This window comes from Pithys albifrons, chromosome 15 (assembly GCF_047495875.1).
Source record: "Pithys albifrons albifrons isolate INPA30051 chromosome 15, PitAlb_v1, whole genome shotgun sequence".
Taxonomy (NCBI): Eukaryota; Metazoa; Chordata; class Aves; order Passeriformes; family Thamnophilidae; genus Pithys; species Pithys albifrons.
In genome coordinates this window covers 19,443,123-19,463,470 of record NC_092472.1, presented here as the reverse complement: position 1 = coordinate 19,463,470, position 20,348 = coordinate 19,443,123, and the positions used below count along the sequence as shown (strand labels likewise).

At 48.5% G+C, this 20,348-nt stretch overlaps 1 protein-coding gene across 3 annotated transcripts in view; it reads left to right on the top strand.

The window, feature by feature from the left end:
- Positions 1-20,348, top strand: part of GABRB2 (gamma-aminobutyric acid type A receptor subunit beta2) — a 118,229-nt gene that overhangs the window by 49,343 nt on the left and 48,538 nt on the right. For all 3 annotated transcript variants that reach the window (XM_071570609.1, XM_071570606.1, XM_071570607.1), the window contains exon 6: positions 14,551-14,633. In XM_071570609.1, coding sequence (XP_071426710.1) covers positions 14,551-14,633 — 83 coding nt within the window. The remainder of the gene's footprint in view (positions 1-14,550; positions 14,634-20,348) is intronic.

Here is a 20,348-nt window from a genome sequence, read left to right as displayed (position 1 = left end):
ACCCCAGACTCCACTTTCCTCTTGGCAAAGCTCTGAGTGAAGCACTGAGCCCCCTCAGCCCCTGTCTGGGGCTCCAGAGCCCAGAGGGAATGGGCAGCCACTCTCTGGTTGTCCTGCAGTGCCTGTGGATGTTTTGACACGGTCAGTGCTGCTCAGAAACGGAGCTGCCCCAGAGAGGGGCTGGCTCTGCTGCTGCTGCTGGGGTTGGGAAGAGCTGGTGGAGGAGCCATAGAAGGAGGTGCCATTCGTCATCTTCCTGCAACTTTGCTCTGCCTTCTGGAAACACATTTAAGAGCTGCAATATTTATCTGAAAAAGAATTGTGTAAGGACACTGCTGCCTGTTAAAGAAACGTCTGCCCCTTTTCCCAGCCACATGGAGAAGTTTATTTCCTTTGGAAGGGAGAGATGCTGAAGATCTAGTCAAGATTAATTACTTTTTCATAGCCTTCTGTCTTCAGCTTCTGATGCAATGTGGTTTTATGACACAGAGAAGACACATCATAATTTCAGGGAAATTATTTGCACATTACTAAAACTGGAGGATATGGATAAAATGTTGAGCACTGGTGTTTAGGAAGGTGTTCCTAATTGCAGTTATATATTTATAATAATACAAATACAAAACACCCTGGTTTTGAAGGGTCCTGAAGTAATTTTCAGATACATATACTGCAGGATCCAGAGTTATGGTGTTCTTAAAATATTTAGTTTGCTGAAAAATCTGAGGAGGCAAGTTACAGTTCCAGAAGAGACGCAAATCCAGTTGTTCAAGAGACCTTTGCACACAAGGTACAACCCTTTTGTAGAGTCCCTTCCCCTGGCCGAGTGTTCTGTGGTACCACTGGTGCTGCAGGAGGGCTCACACTCCTGGAATCCAACAGCAGTTTCCCACTGAAGTCAGGCCTCTTGTCATCCTCTCTGTTCTGCTCCTCCTGTGATTTGAGTGTGCAGACCCACAGGTTGTATCATGGCATTCTTCTTTTGTTGTATTGAACACTCCACAGTATTTCCAAAACCATTTAAAAGCATGTGATGTGTTTGGATATCTCAGCATCTGATCTCTGGTGTTACAGTAGGAGTTTTGGTGGCTTTTTCTGCTTTTCTTGTGGTTGTTTTATTTTGTCTTGGGATTTTTTTCTGTAGTATTCTGTTTCCATGACTGCTGAAGCTGTTTGTGATGTATTGAAGGAGGGAGACTCCTATTTCAGCTGTCTGATCTGGTCACATCCTGTCTGCTTCACCTCGTTTAATTTTCTGTAAGGTTCATCTTTCCATTTTATTCCAATACAGCTTTAATTTCAATAGAATCTCTGTCTGTGATTTACAGGATTGCCAGGAAAACAGGCTGTGTCCTGGTTATAGAAACAGTGTAGGACTGAACAGGGCACTGGGAGCAGTGGGAACACCACCCCACAGGACTGAAGTCAAAGGGTACAGAGAGAAGCACTTGTCTGATGTCAAGAGTGGAAGTAAATATGAAGTGTTATCTCTGCTATTCATGGCAGGTATTCCAGGACCTTATAATGGATGTTAGATCAATAGAAGGCAGTTAGGAAATACACAAATGATGGATGCAATGCCTGAACTGTACAGCTTCAGGTAGGCAAGGATAATTGTGACTTAAGCTTATGAAAGAAATAAAGCATTGATAAAGCAGTTTTTCCCCCCTAGATAATTTTTAATTAAGTTGTATTTGTCACTGCAATAGGTAGCAAAAATGCCTTCTGCTGTTTGGATCTGTCCATTGTGTTTTGTGTTGGGTATGTTACTGATGGCCGAGCTGATAATCCCAGAGAGTTTGCTGGGCCTGAGCAAGTGTCTCTGAATATCAGAGCTATAATCCTGAATTCCCACCCCTGCAAAACAGGGGGAGAATGGGGCAAATTTAGTGTTGTGTCCATGGCCCAGCCCCAGAGGTGTTTATAGAGATAAGGTATCCTTATCCTTTGAGACCTTTAGAATTCTATTTCATTTGAGAGAAAGGAGCAGGATATGAGGGTTCATTTATGCTCATTAGACTTGACAGGTATGAGCAAGTTATTCCTTGCAGTTATTTGTTGTTCAACAGCTTCTACCAACCCTGGAAAATAAAATGTTCTGAGTGTTTTTAAAAAGACATTGACAGTTCAGGCTTAGTGTGACAGATAATCTATTGTCTCTCTTCTGCAAGTGTGGTATCAGTTAAGAGAACAGGGTTTCAGCTCTGCTTCAGGGCATTTATCTACCAAAAAGCTTTGGTGAGGACATTTTGTCCCCAGGAACACGGGAGAGTTTCCACTTATGCAAACAAGTCCCTCTCAGTGTTGGCACACAGGGTCAGTGTTAGCCAGGAACATTTCCCCTGCCTGTTTGAGCATAACTTTGTGTTCTTATCAATATTGAGAAGTAATAGAAATACCCTCCCTCCAAATTTTAATTGATCAAAGACATGCTTGGCACTGGCCAAGTTTTCCTGCCTCCTTATCTTTGTCTGGAAAATGCATTTTGCTCTCCCCTTCTGGCTCTGTTAATGTTACTGTTCTGCCTCCCCCTGTGTGCCATCCAGGCCTCCTGCTCAGCAATTTTGTAAGATAAAGTCTGTACAACCTCTCAGACTTTGGAAGGTCAATGTGTGTTTCTGGGGTCAGTTTGCCATTGAATTACAGACCTTTTTTGTCCTGGAGTTGTTATTGTTTCCCTCTAAACTTTGGTGTGTGCTCTGTTTGTTTTCTCCATGTTGTAGGGAGGGAGGAGGTTCCCTTGGCTGTGCAGCCCTGGAGTGTCACTGTCCTTGCTGTGGTGCTGCCACTGCTGCCCACTGAGGGAGGAGGTTCCCTTGGCTTTGCAGTCCTGGATTCTCACTGTCCTTGCTGTGCTGCAGCCACTGCTGCCCACTGAGGGAGGAGGTTCCCTTGGCTGTGCAGCTCTGGAGTGTCACTGTCCTTGCTGTGGTGCTGCCACTGCTGCCCACTGAGGGAGGAGGTTCCCTTGGCTGTGCAGCCCTGGATTCTCAGTGTCCTTGTGGTGGTGCTGCCACTGCTGCCCACTGAGGGAGGAGGTTCCCTTGGCTGTGCAGCCCTGGATTCTCAGTGTCCTTGCAGTGGTGCTGCTGAGGGAGGAGGTTCCCTTGGCTTTGCAGCTCTGCTTGGCAGTGTCCTTGCTGTGGTGCTGCCACTGCTGCCCATGCAGCCTCAGCCCAGCCCAGGGCACCATTGCTACAGCGTTGCTTTGGGGCCACTGTGACAGCTTCAGTAAATGGTGGATTTTATTTCGTTTGCCTAATGAGGATGAGGAGCTTGGCTAATGACTACATAGTCATAAGTGATGATGCTTTTCCTCCTACTCCCTGGCTGCTGAGAGCACACGTTAATGGTGCAGATGGCAGTGGCTGAGCTGTGTGAGAGCTCCCTTTTCATCTCCTCCTCTCGTGACATTTACACCATGCAAAGCGGGTGTGTTGCCATCCCCTGAGTGAGGGAGATTGGTGATTCACCACCTGCCTTTTAAATCCAGGGCTGTGACTGCATCTTGTTGCTGGGAGGCAGAACTTGGACGTGCCCTTTGTTCTTTGGAGCACATCTGGGCCAGGCTTAGCCTGGAACCCTCTGGCAGGTCCCAGCCAGGAGCACTGAGTGTTCCTTTCTGCTGTGAGATCTCAGGGCCTGTGTCCTCCTTCCCAGTGCCTTCAGAGGATTCAGTGTCCAACCTGGCCCAAACCTGAGCCGAGATTTACTGGTATTGACTTTTCACTGAAAACATCCTTTTCAGTTGCTGGAGCTGGAGTGTAATTTGCATGTGACAGGTGGAAAATAAATACTCTTCCTGCCTTCTTTATTGTTTTGCTTTTCTTTCCTACTCATACATTTTGTTATTCTTATGGCTTGCAGGAAACAAGAGGAATAATTTAGGCATGGGGATGGTGAGCCTGTGGGTTGCAGAGCAGTGGTGCTGAAAGAGAGGAGAGCACTGAGGGCTGTTCTAGCACGTGTCAGGGTCCCCAAGACAGACACAGGCAGAAATGGGAATGGAGAGGTGACCTAAAAAAAGCAGAGAGGACCGGAAGGAACTTGCTTTTCCTCCATTCAGAGTTTGTGGGTTGCCCCAGAACATGGATCCTGTTCCCTCCCACAGGAAATGCACAGGCTTTGCACGATGTGTAGTGTGCCCTCTGAGCAAAGTGCTGCTATTCTGAATTTAGGAGTGTCTCTGTTGTTCCAAGAGGAGAGAAGTTATTAACACCTTTTTAAGGCTCTACACTCGTGTTTAAATCAGTTGATGGGAAGGTGACTGATTGAGTGGGAGCTGAGGCAGACCCAGAGCACCAGCACCACAGCTGCAGCTGCCAGCAGCCCAGCTTTGGGGCTGTGCCTGGGCAGCACAGCCCCTGGGGCAGGCTGGGTGGTGCCCAGCTGTGTGTGTGGCTGTGCAGTGTAGGCACAGGGCAGGCACAGCCCTTGGGGCAGGCTGGGTGGTGCCCAGCTGTGTGTGTGCCTGTGTGGAGTGGGCACAGGGCTGGCACAGCCCTTGGGGCAGGTTGGTTGGTGCCCAGCTGTGTGTGTGGCTGTGCAGAGTAGGCACAGGGCAGGCACAGCCCTTGGGGCAGGTTGGTTGGTGCCCAGCTGTGTGTGTGGCTGTGCAGAGTAGGCACAGGGCAGGCACAGCCCTTGGGGCAGGTTGGTTGGTGCCCAGCTGTGTGTGTGGCTGTGCAGTGTGGGCACAGGGCAGGCACAGCCCTTGGGGCAGGTTGGTTGGTGCCCAGCTGTGTGTGTGGCTGTGCGGTGTGGGCACAGGGCAGGCACAGCCCTTGGGGCAGGTTGGTTGGTGCCCAGCTGTGTGTGTGCCTGTGTGGAGTGGGCACAGGGCTGGCACAGCCCGTGGGGCAGGTTGGTTGGTGCCCAGCTGTGTGTGTGCCTGTGTGGAGTGGGCACAGGGCAGGCACAGCCCGTGGGGCAGGCTGGGTGGTGCCCAGCTGTGTGTGTGCCTGTGTGGAGTGGGCACAGGGCTGGCACTCTCCTCAGTGCCCCAGGAATGGTGGCTGCAGTGCAGTGCTCACACCCAGGATTTGCCTTCTCATCTGTCAGCTTGGAGGGGCATCAGGGGAAAAGCATTTAAATTTAACAACAGGGTTATTAAACTGCTGACATTGTTTGCTAAATTTTGGGTCTGTGGTTAGAAATGAGATTTGCCACCTCTAAGAGAGATTTTGCAGGTCCATTGGCTCCAGCTTTGGGTTAAATCAACATGACAGTAGCGATGAATTCTGGTCAGTGCTTGAAATATCTGAAAGTAAATTTTTATCTGAGGTACTGAAATGTTGTGACTAAAAACCCCCAAACAAACAACAAAAATCCCCAAACAGATGGCTCTTTCTCCTTGTGCAGCATTTAACTAGATATTGGAGACCATGTATTGGGAAATGAGAATGCTGGACTGGCTTATACAGAATTACCTTACCCATTCAAGATATGGCAAAGATAATTTTCATGAGCTGTTCCATATTTCTCTCTTGAGGAACCTGCTTGGCTGTTTCATTACACAGTATTCTCTCCTACTGCCCTCACACTGCAGGCAGTGCCCACTTGGAGTGCCCAGCCCTGCTAAAGCTTTGCTGTTGGGCAGTGACCTTTGAAAAGCTCTCCCAGCATATTTCCCACAAGTGCTGTGGCTCATGGAGGGAGTGGGATTCTGTTACTGGGGATTGTTCTCCTTGTACATTAAACAGCTTCAGAGCTGATCCTGCCAGGTGGGTCATGGAAACCATCCCAGCCTCTCCCATCCTCTGGTACAAGAGTGGTGTTGGTGTGCCCACGATTCTGTGAGTGCAGGGAGTTGGGGAAGGGCTGGGGCTGGGTGGCCACTGGTCCCTGCCGGAGCTCAGGGGGGGTGAGGACGTGTAGGAGAGGACATGGCAGCCACCCAGCTGCTGCTGTGCCACCAAAGTGCTGCTGTGCCAGGGCTGGCTCTGGGCTGGACCTGCTGTCTGAGTGTTGCTTCCACCTTGTGGGTTCATGCCAGTGTTTGTTTGCAGTCACCTCAAAGCACCTGTGCATTTAATCAAGTAAATGGATGTGTTGTCTGATTGTTTATGTATAAAAACTTCTAAGTAAAGCCTAGGAGAAATTTTAGAGATTGGTTAAAAAACCGAAAAATATGCCCTTTTTACAGCAAAATGATCGTGTTAAAAATTGCCTGAATTGAGGGAATGGGTCCAGGACAGATCTAACAAAGCTGAGAGAAGCATTTAACTCCTCATCAGGTGTGTGTTTGCTGTGTTGGGTAGCATTGATATTTGTCAGCTGACTCTTCATCTGCCTCAAATGTGAACAACTCTCAACTTGTTTCTCGGAGAAAAGAAGCTTCATGTGTAGCCAACGTAACATGTAAAGCAATGGGGGATGTTTTTAAATTAAACTGTAGAAGTACACAAAACAAAGAAATCCTTCCTATGTGGCCTGTGTATTGATTAAACAGCCACTGCAGAGTGCAGTGTCCCAGTGCAGCTCAGGCTGTACGGAATGTTAAAAGCGATCCCCACTCTCTGCAGGAGTCTGTGGGAAGCAGAGACCTGATTAACCTGATAGGAATCAGCTGAACTTGGATTCTCTTTGACACTCAGGTCATACAGTATCTGCTAATGGGGCTGTGTAGAGAGGCAGCTCAGGCTCTTTGGCAGGTCAGAGTCAAGTATCTTCCCAATCTAATGGCTTTATTGATCATCAGTGCAAATAACTGACTGCAGAAACTGGTGGCTCTTCCTTCCATTGCAATGGAAATGGCCTTGGTAGGATTTCTGAAGCTTGGCTCAGGGGAATACAGCTTTTCTTTTTTGGTTTATGCATTAGAGTTCTGGGCACTGAGATCTGGTTTTTGAGAAGTGTCAAAGGTTTTGTATCATAAACAGGAAAGGACCAGCTGAATATCCCAAAGCAGCCCTGCACAGTTTTTCTGTTCAGAGTCCCAGGCTCGGTGTGTTGTGTCTCTGCTCAGTCTGATGCAGCTGCTCTGCCTGAAGTCTGTGGGGTGGTTTTCCTGTTCTGTTTGGAACAAAGTGAAGAACACGAGGAAGAGAAGGGTCCTAATTGAACATCCTAACTTTGGAACAGAGAGTGATGATTTCCCTTTGGAAATGGATTTCAGGAGGAAAGCTGGAGTTAATTTGGATGCCTGTTATTATTTATGTTGTTATATATATATATGAGTGTGTGACCTTCTTGTGTTGCTTGTCACTCCTGATGTGTGTGAACCTCAGCTGCTTTGGAGCTTCAGGATCATCTGTGGGGTTTGTTTGTGTTCTCTCACTCTTGCCAGTTGCTATTACAGTGATACTTGAAAGGGTGTCAGTGGGGTGAAATTGCAGATTTGGATACACATCTCTTACTGTGCCCTAAACATCAGAATGAAGCTGAAATATTTATTTGCAAAGCAAGAGATATTGATTTTCTGACAATAGACAATTACAAGGGTATGTGGGTTATTGTCCTGACTGATTACAGGAGATCTAATCAGCTTATTCAACGGGAGTACAAAAAGGGGCAGTTCCTCGCTCTTGTTTTGGCTGGTGGCACAGAATTAAGCCTGCAAGGGGCACGAGGGAAGGTGGCACAGCAGAGTTCAGCTGCATCATTCTCTTCCTGATGTGCCCAGCGACTGCCTGTGCTTCCAGCTCCTACTGGAAATTTAAAAAATGGAATTATTTTGTACAGCTGTTTGATGGTGGCTGATCTCTCAGGCAGAGAATGAAGGAGGTACCAGAAGTGAGGAGATGTGTTTTGCCAGAGCAGTGAGGCCAGAGGAGAGCACATGGCAGCCAGGGGTGAGGGCTCTCTGCTGCACTGGGTCAGGATGCTCAGGATGAGCTTCCTCAAGGCACAGGAAAGCTCTGGCTCTGTTTTGGCAAGCTCTGTTTTCTCAGCCTGAATGTCTGCAGAGTTTGGGTTTAGACCTATTCAGGCTATAAGGGAAGTGAGAACATCCTCTTTGACATCAGGAGAAACAGAACAAGAAAAACTCTCCATTTGTACAAGATTTTTTCATGGATATACCCTGCCTAGTACAATGCTGTGTGGAAAGGTTCAGGACATGGGCACTGGGAGCAGCCTGGGTAGAGGCAGGAGTTCCTGGGAAGGGTCAGGGATGGGCACTGGGAACAGCCTGGGCAGAGGCAGGAGTTCCTGGGAAGGGTCAGGGATGGGCACTGGGAGCAGCCTGGGCAGGACCAGGAGCTCCTGGGAAGGGTCAGGGATGGGCACTGAGAACAGCCTGGGCAGAGGCAGGAGCTCCTGGGCATATTCAGGGATGGGCACTGGGAACAGCCTGGGTAGAGGCAGGAGTTCCTGGGAAGGGTCAGGGATGGGCACTGGGAGCAGCCTGGGTAGAGGCAGGAGTTCCTGGGAAGGGTCAGGGATGGGCACTGAGAACAGCCTGGGCAGAGGCAGTTCCTGATGCATTTTGGGGAAGATCAGGTTGTCTATAGACAGAAAGTAGAAGAAATTAAGAGGAACTGAGGAAATACTTCATTCCCAGCCCTGGTGAATTTTGTTAGAGCAGAGTGAAGAGGAGAGATTACTGTGTGAGCTTTTATTTTTGCTGGAATTAGAGAGGTTTGTAGTAGATTGTCCAACGGGGGTAAAAGGCATAGGAGTAAATGGTCTAACTGAAATCCTACACAGGCACTGCAATTCTGCATTCCAGACTGTGTGGATGAAAGTTTCTGGTAAGAATGGAATTAAAAAGTAATAACCTATGTGTGTTACTCTGCTCTGCTTTGCACAGTTTGCCTTCACACTGAGTCTTAACTGTGCCCCTGTTTGGTTGCTTTTCAAGTGTGACTCTGCTTTAGGACAGGAGAGTTCCTTTGACTTGTGGCTCGGTTTTGTAAGGGTTAGAATTTTATGGGTTACTGCTTTGTGGTGAAGGTTCTTGCAAGAGGTGTAATAATTTCAGGTCTGTGCTAGAGGGTCTTTTACTGACCTTTTTTCCACCTATTTGGATCAAAGAGTGATTCTGCTTACAGAATCCACTTAAATTTATTATTTCTCTTGCCATTTTCCTCTGGGCAATGAGCTGCCTGGCTAACAAAAGCCAGAGGAAAGGGAGCTTTGGGCTCTTATCTCACTGCTCTGTAAGAATTACTAAATGAGCTGCAATCATAAAGCTGAATGTGCCTTTTCTACTGAAGATTGTTTTGACTTTCACATTAATTTTTAACTCAAGTAGAGCTTGCTCTCTCTCTCTCGGAACAGTGAACTCCTCTGCACTCAGTTTCTCAGAAGAGGCAAGTACCTGATGATGTTCCGAGGGATGTTCCTGGGAATATTCCTGGTGATGTTCCGAGGGATGTTCCTGGTGATGTTCCTGGGGACATTCCTGGGGACATTCCTGGGCACTTTGGGAGGAGAAGGAGGATGTGGCAGACATTGAACACACAGAGAGTGGAGATGAAGAGCATGGGGCAGAGTGGAGGCAATTTCTGTGTGAGCTCCTCCCACAGAGCACCAGCCCCTCACACCCATCTGGGAGGTGCTCCCAGCAGCTGTGCCCAGCAGTGCCCAGGTGTGCCCAGCAGTGCCCAGGTGTGCCCAGCAGTGCTGTGGGCTGGGCATGCAGGTGTTCTGGGGTGGGCAGGCAGGGTTCCTGCCCCTCAGCCCTGTGTGTGGCACACTCAGCCCCAGCCCTTGTCTCTGCCAGGTGTTGGGCTGTGGTGCTGCAGGTGCCAGTCCTGGGGCCTGGCGAAGGAGTTCAGACTTCATGGTACTCACTCTGGTTTGTCCTTCCTTAGTTCTCTGTTTCCAGAGGTGGCACCACCTGCACAGGTTGGGCATGTTTTGTGGAGAAGATAATCCTTTTTCCCCCCTCACTCTCCAGTCCAGCTTTGTGTCTGTGTCTGCTGGAATAAAGGTTGTTAATGGAGGGTGTGTTTATGCACTTGGGAGAACTAAACCCTGGCCATTTTAGGCACTGAGAAGAGACTAAACCCACCAAGACTGTGTCTCCTTAGAATGTTCTAGCTCTCTGCCACAGTTTGAGAGAGCCTGTATTTGATGTGCTGTATTGTCAGAACAACTGATTTAAAGAGGTTTTGTGTATATGATTTATTTTATGTATCGTGGTCTGGGTGGCTTTAAGAGAAAGAAGGGGAAATAATGCACTTTTTATTTCAATGCTGACATTATCTGAGTAAAGTAGACATGCAATTTTCACAACCAGAATAAGAAACATGGTTTGCAAAATATTTGCAAATAGAACTTCCATGTTATCAGTGATGGTCAGTGAAGCCAAGGGACTGAGCTCTGTAAGTGGAGATGTCCCAGCTCTTTGTACCAAGGGTGCTTGTCTCAGACTACTTATGGTGCTTATATAGTTTCATTTTCTGTAAGTTCTGCAGTGCTTTAGCATTCTGCCTTTTATTTATTTCTCTTGAAGGGGAGAAGTGAAGTGAATGCTCCCAGACAAGGATACATTTCGCAGCTATAAAATATTAAAATTATGAAGTGCTCCTCTGAGCTCCTCTGCCATGTTGTGTGGGTGTTATTTTCTAGAGGAGAACATATTATTTCAGAGAAAGGTTTTGAATAAATTCAGTCTAAAGCTGAAGTTATTGTAGCAGAAGATTTTACTGCAGAGTGATGTGTGCTTTTTGCAGGGGTTTAAATTATGAACATGATGTTATGACTGAGTTTTGGACACAGTGACAGGATAGTAGAAAATGCTACCTCATTTAAAGAACAATTTACAGAGCTACATGTGTAGCAGTATGGCAGGAAATTGGGCATCATTGCAAGGAAATGTGCAGCAAAATTCTGGTTCTGAGTAAGAATTCTTTTACATTCTTTTAAATAATAGCCAAATTCTCCATTTTCCCGTGACTCTTCCCTGCTGGGATGCACATGCCAGAACAGGTTACCCTTCAGCAGAGAAATGCAGAGCTTCTTGCCAAGGAAGGTCAGAGGCAGACAGGTCTTGGTTTCCTCTCAGCTGGCTGATATACCTCTTTTACCAGCAGTATCAGCCCCAGCAAAGCTCCTGAGGCTGTAGGTGCTGGGTGTTCTCTCTCGCTGCATTTATCAGCTCAGAAGGTCTTTTCTCTCTCCTGTTACATTTAGAAAATGCTTTGGCACCAGATCCTTCATATCCTTACCTTGTATTCTGCTCGTGCCTTCCAGCTTTAGCAGGTACATTTGTGCTTTCAGAGAGCACGAGGCTCTGAGAGCTGCCCAGCATGGGGAAGGGGCTGCTCCTGGAGGGGTCCAAGGGAAAGCAGCTCCTGCACTCAGGCTGGAACACTCCAGAGATGCTGAGAAGGGCTGTTAGAAGAGAACACAGCACAGATTCTGGGTGTGTCACGTCATCCCAAATAGATGTGCATATCATTTCATCTCAAACAGAGACAGCAACGTCAATAAATGTATAAAACTATTCTGAGAAACTCCATATGCTGTTTGCAGTTCAGAGATTGTAGTAGTCAATAGCTGAGTGCTTAGATTTAATGTTGAATTTGTGGAAATGTCACTAATTTTTATCCTTAGCTGCAGCCAACTCAACCTGTGGTCACACAAGGGAAGCTTATCTTTTCTGTGAATAAGCAGAAGGAGGGAAAGTTCTGTGAATTCTTTAATTAACTAGAAATCTATTTTAATTTAAAAGTAGATCTGTTAGTTTGTCTAACAGCCTCGACATGTTCCTAAATCCAACACTGCCCTGGAGAGTGGTTTATCACTTTGGAGTTTTGCTCCCAGAATTTCCCTGTATTCACAGGTGGTTCTGCTGTTGGCACAGATGCTTCCAGATGTGTCTGCAGGAGGAGGAGCAGAGCTGAACAGTGGGCTCAGCTGCAGGACATGATTGCAGTGACTGATTCAGGGAGTTCCTGACTCCCAGGCAGTGCGAGCAGAGGATTCTTACAAAAACCTTGCTAAAGAGACCCCGTGTGTGGTATCCTTGTGAGCTCTTTGGGTTGCTCCTGGGGAGTCAGTCTGCCCTCAGGTACTCAGATCTGAGGCAGAATCTCACACTGGATTTACCTGCATGCATTTAAACAGAGAATTTTCATGTCCTGGGCTTCAGCTCTGTCTCTGACCCCACGGAATCCCCACCTGGCAGGGCCAGGACAGGAGAGGAGGGTGTTCCAGTTCTCCCAGTCCCACTCCCTCAGCAGAGCCACCTGCCCCTGTCATCCTCTGGCTCAGCCTTCCTGCTGTGTCTGCAACCCTGTAATTACAGCTCAGCTCTTCCTTCCAGGGCACAGGGAAGTTTCTGTTCTGCTTGTTCTCCACTGCAGCTCCAGGAGGGCCTTGGCTCCTGTCCATCTCCACATGGCATTAGCATTGCTCTCCTGTCCTCCAGGGCTGCTTTTCCTTCACTGGTGATGTCAGAACTGTTTAAGTTGCTATTTTGAATTTCAAATCCCACTTGAACTTGTCAGTAAAGCAAAATCTATAGGATTATGGAAAACTGTCCCCTACAGAGCACTGAAAAGTAAGAAGGGCTGGCACTTCTGGGATGGTATAATGTGGATATTATTTTCTGCATCACTCTAAGTTTGGAAGTGTATAAAAAAACCTCCTTATGGCCTTCACACTTGGCCTGTGAAAGGAACACTGCCAACTTCCAGCTCTTATTTGAATTGTAGAATCTCCCCAAGGTTTGGAGATGAGCAGATTTCCAGCTTTCTCAGAAATAATAGTTTATATGAATTATTTTGAATTACTGACTGGAAACTTTAGTTTCCTTGCCAGTCAGTTGTGCAGGTTTCTTTGCTGTGTAGCTATGCCTGCTTTGACACATGAAGTTTTCTTTAGCTCTACTTCATAATACTTCATGTAGTCAGTTCAGTGGTGCTTCAGAGTTGGCTTGTTCTCTGCTTCCTGATCAGTCCACATTCAAAATATGGACAACAAAAGAGGAAGATGAAGACTTGTTTTGATTCTTAGAAATCATAAAATATCACAAGGTTTCTCTCCCTTTAGCAGCTGATGAACAGATTAGTGTGGGAGTTCTGGGCTGCTTCACTCCATCAGGGTTTTCTGGGTGCTGCTCTGGCCCATCCCCAGGGACTGCAGTGCCCTGAGTCACAGTGGTGGTTGGTAAAGCTTTCACTTTTCAGTGGTTCTTCTCAAGGTTGCATTATGCAAAATGCAACATTATATTTTTTGCACTAGTCCAGGCTGTATAAGAAGCATTTGTGATCCTTTTATGAAAATTGCAGTATCTGTGCATGGTGAGGAGGCTCCAGGCCTGTCCCAAGTGCTGCAGCTGCTGCAGGAGCTGCTGCCTCTGCCTCTGCTGGGCAGGTTTGGGTCCTGGGTCCTGCCCTCAGAGGGGCTCCAGGAGGGGCATTCTTGCATGCCCCTGCTTTGGTCATTTGATTGAGCACCACCATGAATTGCAGAGCACTAAGAGTTATCAAAAGGGAGGTTTGTTGTTTAAGTAATTATGAAAATGAAAGAAAATGTTTTCTACTGTACCATAAGTGGGGAAAGTTAAGGTGAAAACATGAGAGATGGACAAGGAGAGGAAAGGACAGACTTGTGACTTTATTTCAGTGGATGTGTATTGTGGATGAGAATGGACAGGCAAACTGAATTAAATAGATTGATCAAAACTTCTTTTGGCTTGACTAGAACTCTGTTTTAGCAATCATTTCCATTCTGTGCCACTTGTTTTTTCTCTGCTCTCTGGTGAGGTGAGGCCCTGTGCCCTTTACTGATGTGCTAATGTTCTCTGCAGAGCTTTTGTCCCCCCTGAGTGCAGCCTTCAGCCCCGTTTGTGAGATGTGCTGCACCCCCAAATCCTGCAGCAGATGGGCGAGGGTTGGGGCGCTCTGTGCCCACCAGGGGAACAGCCCCCTGTGTGGGTGGCACAGACAGGGTTGGCTCTTGGGGAAGCCCCAGGTCTGGCACACTCTGACAGGACATGTTTGTGCAGAGAAAGCTGTTAAAGCTATTAGAAAACCAGGTTAGTATTTACCGTGGTTCTCTGTGCATGTAAACCTTGGCTGTAAATCTGCACTCCTGCCTTTGCCTCTGGGAACTACTGAAATTCTTCTACAACTCCTGACTGTAATATACACATAGATATGGAAATACTGAGGAAAACAACACAGCAAAACTCCCTCATAAAAACCCATAATCAAACAGAAAACATGAGCTGTAATTTTTTTCTGGTCTTGCTGCACCTTTCTTGAAGTTTTCCCAGAAATAATCGATCTTACATTGATACTGGAACTGGGCAACTTCTTTGATTTTCCTCTAAATTTAAAAATAAGGAACCAAGTCTGAACTGCCAAGAGTTTTATTTATATACTCATGTGCTGCTGTTTGCTCCATTTGCCATCAACACACGTGTGTTCCTCAGCAGGCTGGGTTTGTTCCAAGCTGGGAGGCTTTCACTGGGGCAGCCAAAGTTCTCTTTCCCTGCTTTCTCTGGAGCACCTGTGGTGACCCACACTGAGTGCACCCATGGCATTTTCCACAGCAGTTCTGGGGTGTCCCTGGGCTGACTGAAGGAAGAGCTTGGTGCCAGGTGCAGTCAGGAGTGGCCCAGCCCCACTGACCGGCTCTGTGTCCCCCCAGGATCACCACCACGGCCGCCTGCATGATGGACCTGCGCAGGTACCCCCTGGACGAGCAGAACTGCACGCTGGAGATCGAGAGCTGTGAGTGCTGCTCACCCCTTCCCACTGGGGCTGGGGGGCTGGGGGGTCAACGTGCTGCTCTCCCGCTTGTGTTTCTGGCTGATGACGTTTGGACCCTTGTAAACACAGGAGAAAAAAATAGCTTTGCAGATGGATTAGTAATTTGTGACCTCAGGATTAGCAAAAGTTGTTCTGTGTTTTGATGGACAATTTACAGCTTTAAAAGTCTCATTCAAATGCCTGGTCGGAGTTCATGTGAGGAGCACAGGGATTATTGTCAGTTCTTTATCCTCCTTCATGCTGAACTGTGGCAGCTTGTGTGCCTTTAGAAATGAAGGCAAGGGTTACAACTGTCTTTGAAATAGGTGGTTTGTGGGTTTTCTCCCTAATTTTGACACATGTAATGCAGTTTGCTTACACTTGCTGACTTAATGGCTGGCGTTTCTATTGACCTTTCTCTGTGGATAAAACTTGTAAAGTAAAACCTCTCTTTTTCTCTGAAAAATGGGAAGTATGTCAGAGGAAAACCAATTCACGACCCCTTTTATAAAGACAATATTGCAAGTGTGTTTTTGATGTTCTAAGATCATTATCAGCACTTTGAAGATTGTCACATTTGAAACACAGTAGGCAAGTATGTGTATTTTTAAAGTAACTTCTGTATTATGAATTATTATGTGGGATTTCTGTGTGCACTGAAGTACAAAATAATAACAACAATTTGTGTTACTGTCAAGTAAGAACTTGGTACAGCTGAACTTTTCTCCTATTCTTGTTAAGAACATGCTTAACATTTGTGTCCAGGTTTCATTTATTGCTCTGGAGCTTACAGGTAAGTTCAGACCCTTGTGACACTGTTGGGTGAAATAATTTCCATGCATAAAGTAAGGGAGGTGAGACTTGGGCGAAGCTCAGCCCTCTGCATGCTGACAGTCCCAAGCAGCAAATGAGGTGAAGGGCTTTGCTCTTTGGAGAGTGCAGCAAATCTCGGGTGTTTGGGGCTTTTTTGGAGTTCGTTGTAGCACTGATATTATTTGATTCAGAATTTCATACCTGCAGGCAGCCACTGTACTACCAGAATATCAGGCTGATTATAATAAAGCTACTGGCATTAATCCTGCCCTTCTTCCAAGAGCCACTGCTGCCTTCCTTCCCAGCTGCAGGACTTTCACAGATCATACTCTTTCCTGGAACAGCACAGGAAGGTCTTTCCTTTCCTCACTCGTTTTCCAGCAGTGGGTTCTAGCTTTTGGTAGAATTTTTTTGTTAATGCTGAGAAAACAGGACTTGGCATTTCCTAAAAGTCCCTCAGATTTTGTTTCATTAGAAATTTCATTAACACACAAATACTAAAGAATAGTAATGCCAAGAAGGAAGAGCTTTGCTTGCAGTCGTTCTCAGTACTGAGCATGATCTCTTCTTTCCATGCAGTACAGTTTCCTGCACACCTTTGATGTATCTTTGCTGATTGTCTGTTCTCAGATAGTCCTGTACCAGATGTTTCAGTGAAGCCCAGGTTAGATGTGCTTTGCTTAGAAAGCAGAGTTACTGTCTAGCCAGGTCATTTGAGTGAAGTCAGGATAGGTTTGATCCCATCTCCATACCTGTTCATGTCTCCATGGCCTCCATTCTTCCTCTGCTTCCTCCCTCCTTTCCTCCCCATCTCCTTTTCCTTTTCCTTCTTTGCCAGAGTTCAGTGCCTTCTTACACCCCTGGGCTGCTTTTTGGTTCCACTTGTCATTCCACTGCCATTTGAGGCCAGTACCAAGCTTGTGTTATTCTGGGTGATCATGAATCCAGATTAATTTGCAGATTACGAATTCTGGATGAAAAGGCCTGGCTATAAAACCTAAAACATGTCATAGAGGAGGTGGTTTCACCTGTTGAGATACAAGAGACAGCATTTTCCCTCCTTCAGTGCAGGGTGGTCTCAGTGAGATCAGATGCTGAAAGTGTAAGACAGGATTACTCCCCATTAGTTCCAAGAGAAGCAGTTTTGAGAACTGAAATCCTGGGTTTCGTGTGTGGCCAGTTACAGTCTCAGGTCTGGTTTTGCTTTAAAGGCAGAAGCTTGTTGAACATCCAGTTCTGCTGTGATGCTTCCAAACCTGTGGGCCAGCATTGCTAAGGGTGGCTGATCTGAGCTATTCTGTCTCTTCCTTCCTTTTGTTCTTTCCCAACACACTGCATAGCAGGTTTAGAATACCAGAGGGAAATCAATTTTCCCATGTATTCATTTTTTAGTTTCCCAGCTTGCAGGCAACAGAGAGCTTTTTTCTTTTTGGTGGAATATTGACTCGACTCAGTAAATACCTCTCATTTCTGCTCCCTACCTCTGCCACCACACTTTGCAGTGCTCAGTTTGTGATGATGCTCTAGAATAATTTGATTTCTCTGCTGTTTCCTGCCTCTCAGGAATTGTAACTGTTGGAAGGAATGTCTCAGCTAATCAACCATAAGACTAGTGGGAGCTCAAAGGCAAAACAGAAATACAAGGGAGTTGGAAGAACAGTTATATTCCTATAAACAAATAAATATTGTGTTGCACATCCTCCAGAACAACAGAGATGATTGTGATTATTTTGAATATTTTTAATGCAATCATTCAAGATTCATCTGGTATGTTTAGACCTTTTTCCATTTCAATTAGGTGGTGTAACAAAAAGGCATAAACTTACTTCAATTCCTTGTAATCTTTTTCCCAATGTGTTTGGCCTGGCTGTATTTGTGTTATAATGAGGTGGAATTCAGGATTTGCTGCCTTGTGGCAGTGTGCCTGTTTATGTTGCCCATGTTTTTTGTTGCTGTGGAACACACAAGAACATGCTGAGTTTCTCCTTAGAAGCAGTTTCTCAGAAACCCCTTCCCCAGTGTGTGAAAGGTGTGGCATTGGAAAGGGGCACTGAAGCCCTGCAGTGGGAGCCTTGGCACAGGGGATGTGCCCAGGGGTGCTGCCAAGGGCAGGGCACTCAGAGCAGCACCCTGGGAAGGGAAGGGGGCTTGGCTCATGAAGGAGGAGCAGCTCTGCTCAGAAGGGCTCAGTTCTGTGTAAGCCTGGGCTGTTTGGAGCAGAAATCATTGGAATGTTTCTCTGTTTCATGGCAAAAGGGCCCCACAAGCTCTCTGAGAGCCTGCCTTTCAGTGAGGGTGTCTGGAGGAGCCAGGACAGAGGCAGGGCAGTGTCCCCCCTCCCAGGGCTGTGTCCCTGCTCCCAATGCAGCATCCCCGCTCCCAGGGCAGTGTCCCCGCTCCCAGGGCAGTGTCCCCACTCCCAATGCAGCATCCCCGCTCCCAGGGCAGTGTCCCCGCTCCCAGGGCAGTGTCCCTGCTCCCAGGGCAGTACTCCCAGGGCAGTGTCCCCGCTCCCAGGGCGGTGTCCCCGCTCCCAGGGCAGCGTCCCCACTCCCAATGCAGTGTCCCCGCTCCCAGGGCAGCGTCCCGGCTCCCAGGGCAGCGTCCCGGCTCCCAGGGCAGCGTCCCGGCTCCCAGGGCGGCGTCCCCGCTCCCAGGGCAGTACTCCCAGGGCAGTGTCCCCGCTCCCAGGGCAGTGTCCCCGCTCCCAGGGCAGTGTCCCCGCTCCCAGGGCAGTGTCCCCGCTCCCAGGGCAGTGTCCCCGCTCCCAATGCAGCGTCCCCGCTCCCAATGCAGCGTCCCCGCTCCCAGGGCAGTGTCCCCGCTCCCAGGGCAGTACTCCCAGGGCAGTGTCCCCGCTCCCAGTGCAGCATCCCTGCTCCCAGTGCAGCATCCCTGCTCCCAGGGCAGCATCCCTGCTCCCAGGGCAGTACTCCCAGGGCAGTACTCCCAGGGCAGTGTCCCCGCTCCCAGGGCAGCGTCCCCGCTCCCAGGGCAGTGTCCCCGCTCCCAGGGCAGTGTCCCCACTCCCAGGGCAGTACTCCCAGGGCAGTGTCCCCGCTCCCAGGGCAGTGTCCCCGCTCCCAGGGCAGTGTCCCCACTCCCAGGGCAGTGTCCCCGCTCCCAGGGCAGTACTCCCAGGGCAGTGCTCCCAGGGCAGTGTCCCCACTCCCAGGGCAGTGCTCCCAGGGCAGTGTCCCCGCTCCCAGGGCAGTGTCCCCGCTCCCAGGGCAGTGCTCCCAGGGCAGTGTCCCCGCTCCCAGGGCAGTGTCCCCACTCCCAGGGCAGTGTCCCCACTCCCAGGGCAGTGTCCCCGCTCCCAGGGCAGTGCTCCCAGGGCAGTGCTCCCAGGGCAGTACTCCCAGGGCAGTGCTCCCAGGGCAGTGTCCCCGCTCCCAGGGCAGTGCTCTCAGGGCAGTGTCCCCGCTCCCAGGGCAGTGCAGCCCACACCAAACACTCTCACTCACATCATGGCAAAGCTCCTCAGCAGGAGACACCCAAGTCCTCTCTGTGTGCTCAGGGGGACTTCACAAGTGCAGTGAAGGAGCTGCAAAGAAACCAAAGAAGCCTTTTGCTGTAGCCCTGAGAGCTTTGCAGATGGAGCTGTGGCCATGGATCAAAGCTGGACTGGGGCCACAGCACCACTGGGACAGTGCCAGGAGCTGCCCAGGCTGGGCTCTCTGGGTTGGACGGGAATTACTTGATGCCAGGCAGGAAACTGGGCCAGTCCCCAGGGCTGGGGTGTTGGGCAGCAGGGATGCCATGGAAACATGGCACTTCCAGCACTTCCAGGGGAAGTGGAAAGGTAAGCACGTGACTTTTGGGACACTGATGGTTAGAACCTTTAAAGTAATTCATTCCCCCCCCCTTTCTTTTTCTCAAGCCTGGCCTGTATCCTGTGCCCTTTCTCTCTGCAGCTGAGTGTGCTTTGCACTGTGGCCCTTGCAGGGAGGATACTCCTCTCTCAGTAGAGTCTGCTCTGCCCAAAGCACCCCTTTTCCCCCCTTGTTCATATCTGTGTTTGGCTGTTCTGACTGGGGTTCTCTGACAGCCCTGGGGTGGGAAGGGATGTAGGTTTTCAGTGACCAGTGAGGAATTCTGTGCCACACTGTCCATTCTGGCAGGATCAGCTCTCAGTGTGGCCTCCTTGGGACAGGTGCTGTGTTCTTTATTTGTCCCCATCATTTCATCTCCAGTCTGTTGAGAAGAGGAATAATTTCAGTGGCAGAATGCACAGTGGCAGTGAACAGGAAATCCTTGACTCCTCTTCAGTGTGTGGATAGGATGATTCAGTGAGAGCTAAAATAATCCCAGTGATGGGTGACTCTCTGGGTAGTGTGAAGAGAGGCAGGAAATTGGGACTGAGCACCAGTGCACACCATCAGGGAGGGCTGTGGACACGTGAGCAGTGTTTGGAAGGTTCTGGTAACACAGCCCACCCCAAGCTGGGATTTGGGTGGCTCTCACACTGGGAACCCAGTGCCAGTCAGGGTACCTTAGCAGCCTGCAGGTGGGCAGGAAGGAGCAGTGCCCTTGGCATTCTGTGCCTCTGCACAGCACACCCTGAGCTCTCAGCACAGACTGGGCATGTGCTGGGTGCAGAGGAGAGCATGGCACAGGAGCTCTGCCACGGGCTCCTCATGCCTGGGGGCAGCTGGAGTTGAGTTCAGAAGGGAATGCTGTTTAGGAGTATCTAACTCTGCTCATCAGCCCTGGGCTGAACTGCCAATATAGACTGAAGTGCTTTTCCCCCCTTTTTGCCATTCTCAGCTGAATATGGAGCATATATAGAATCACAAAGATACAGAAATAAAACACAAATGGTTTTAAAGCTGCTTATGCATTTTGCCTTTTATATCCAGTCTGAACTAGAGTGCATTTGTC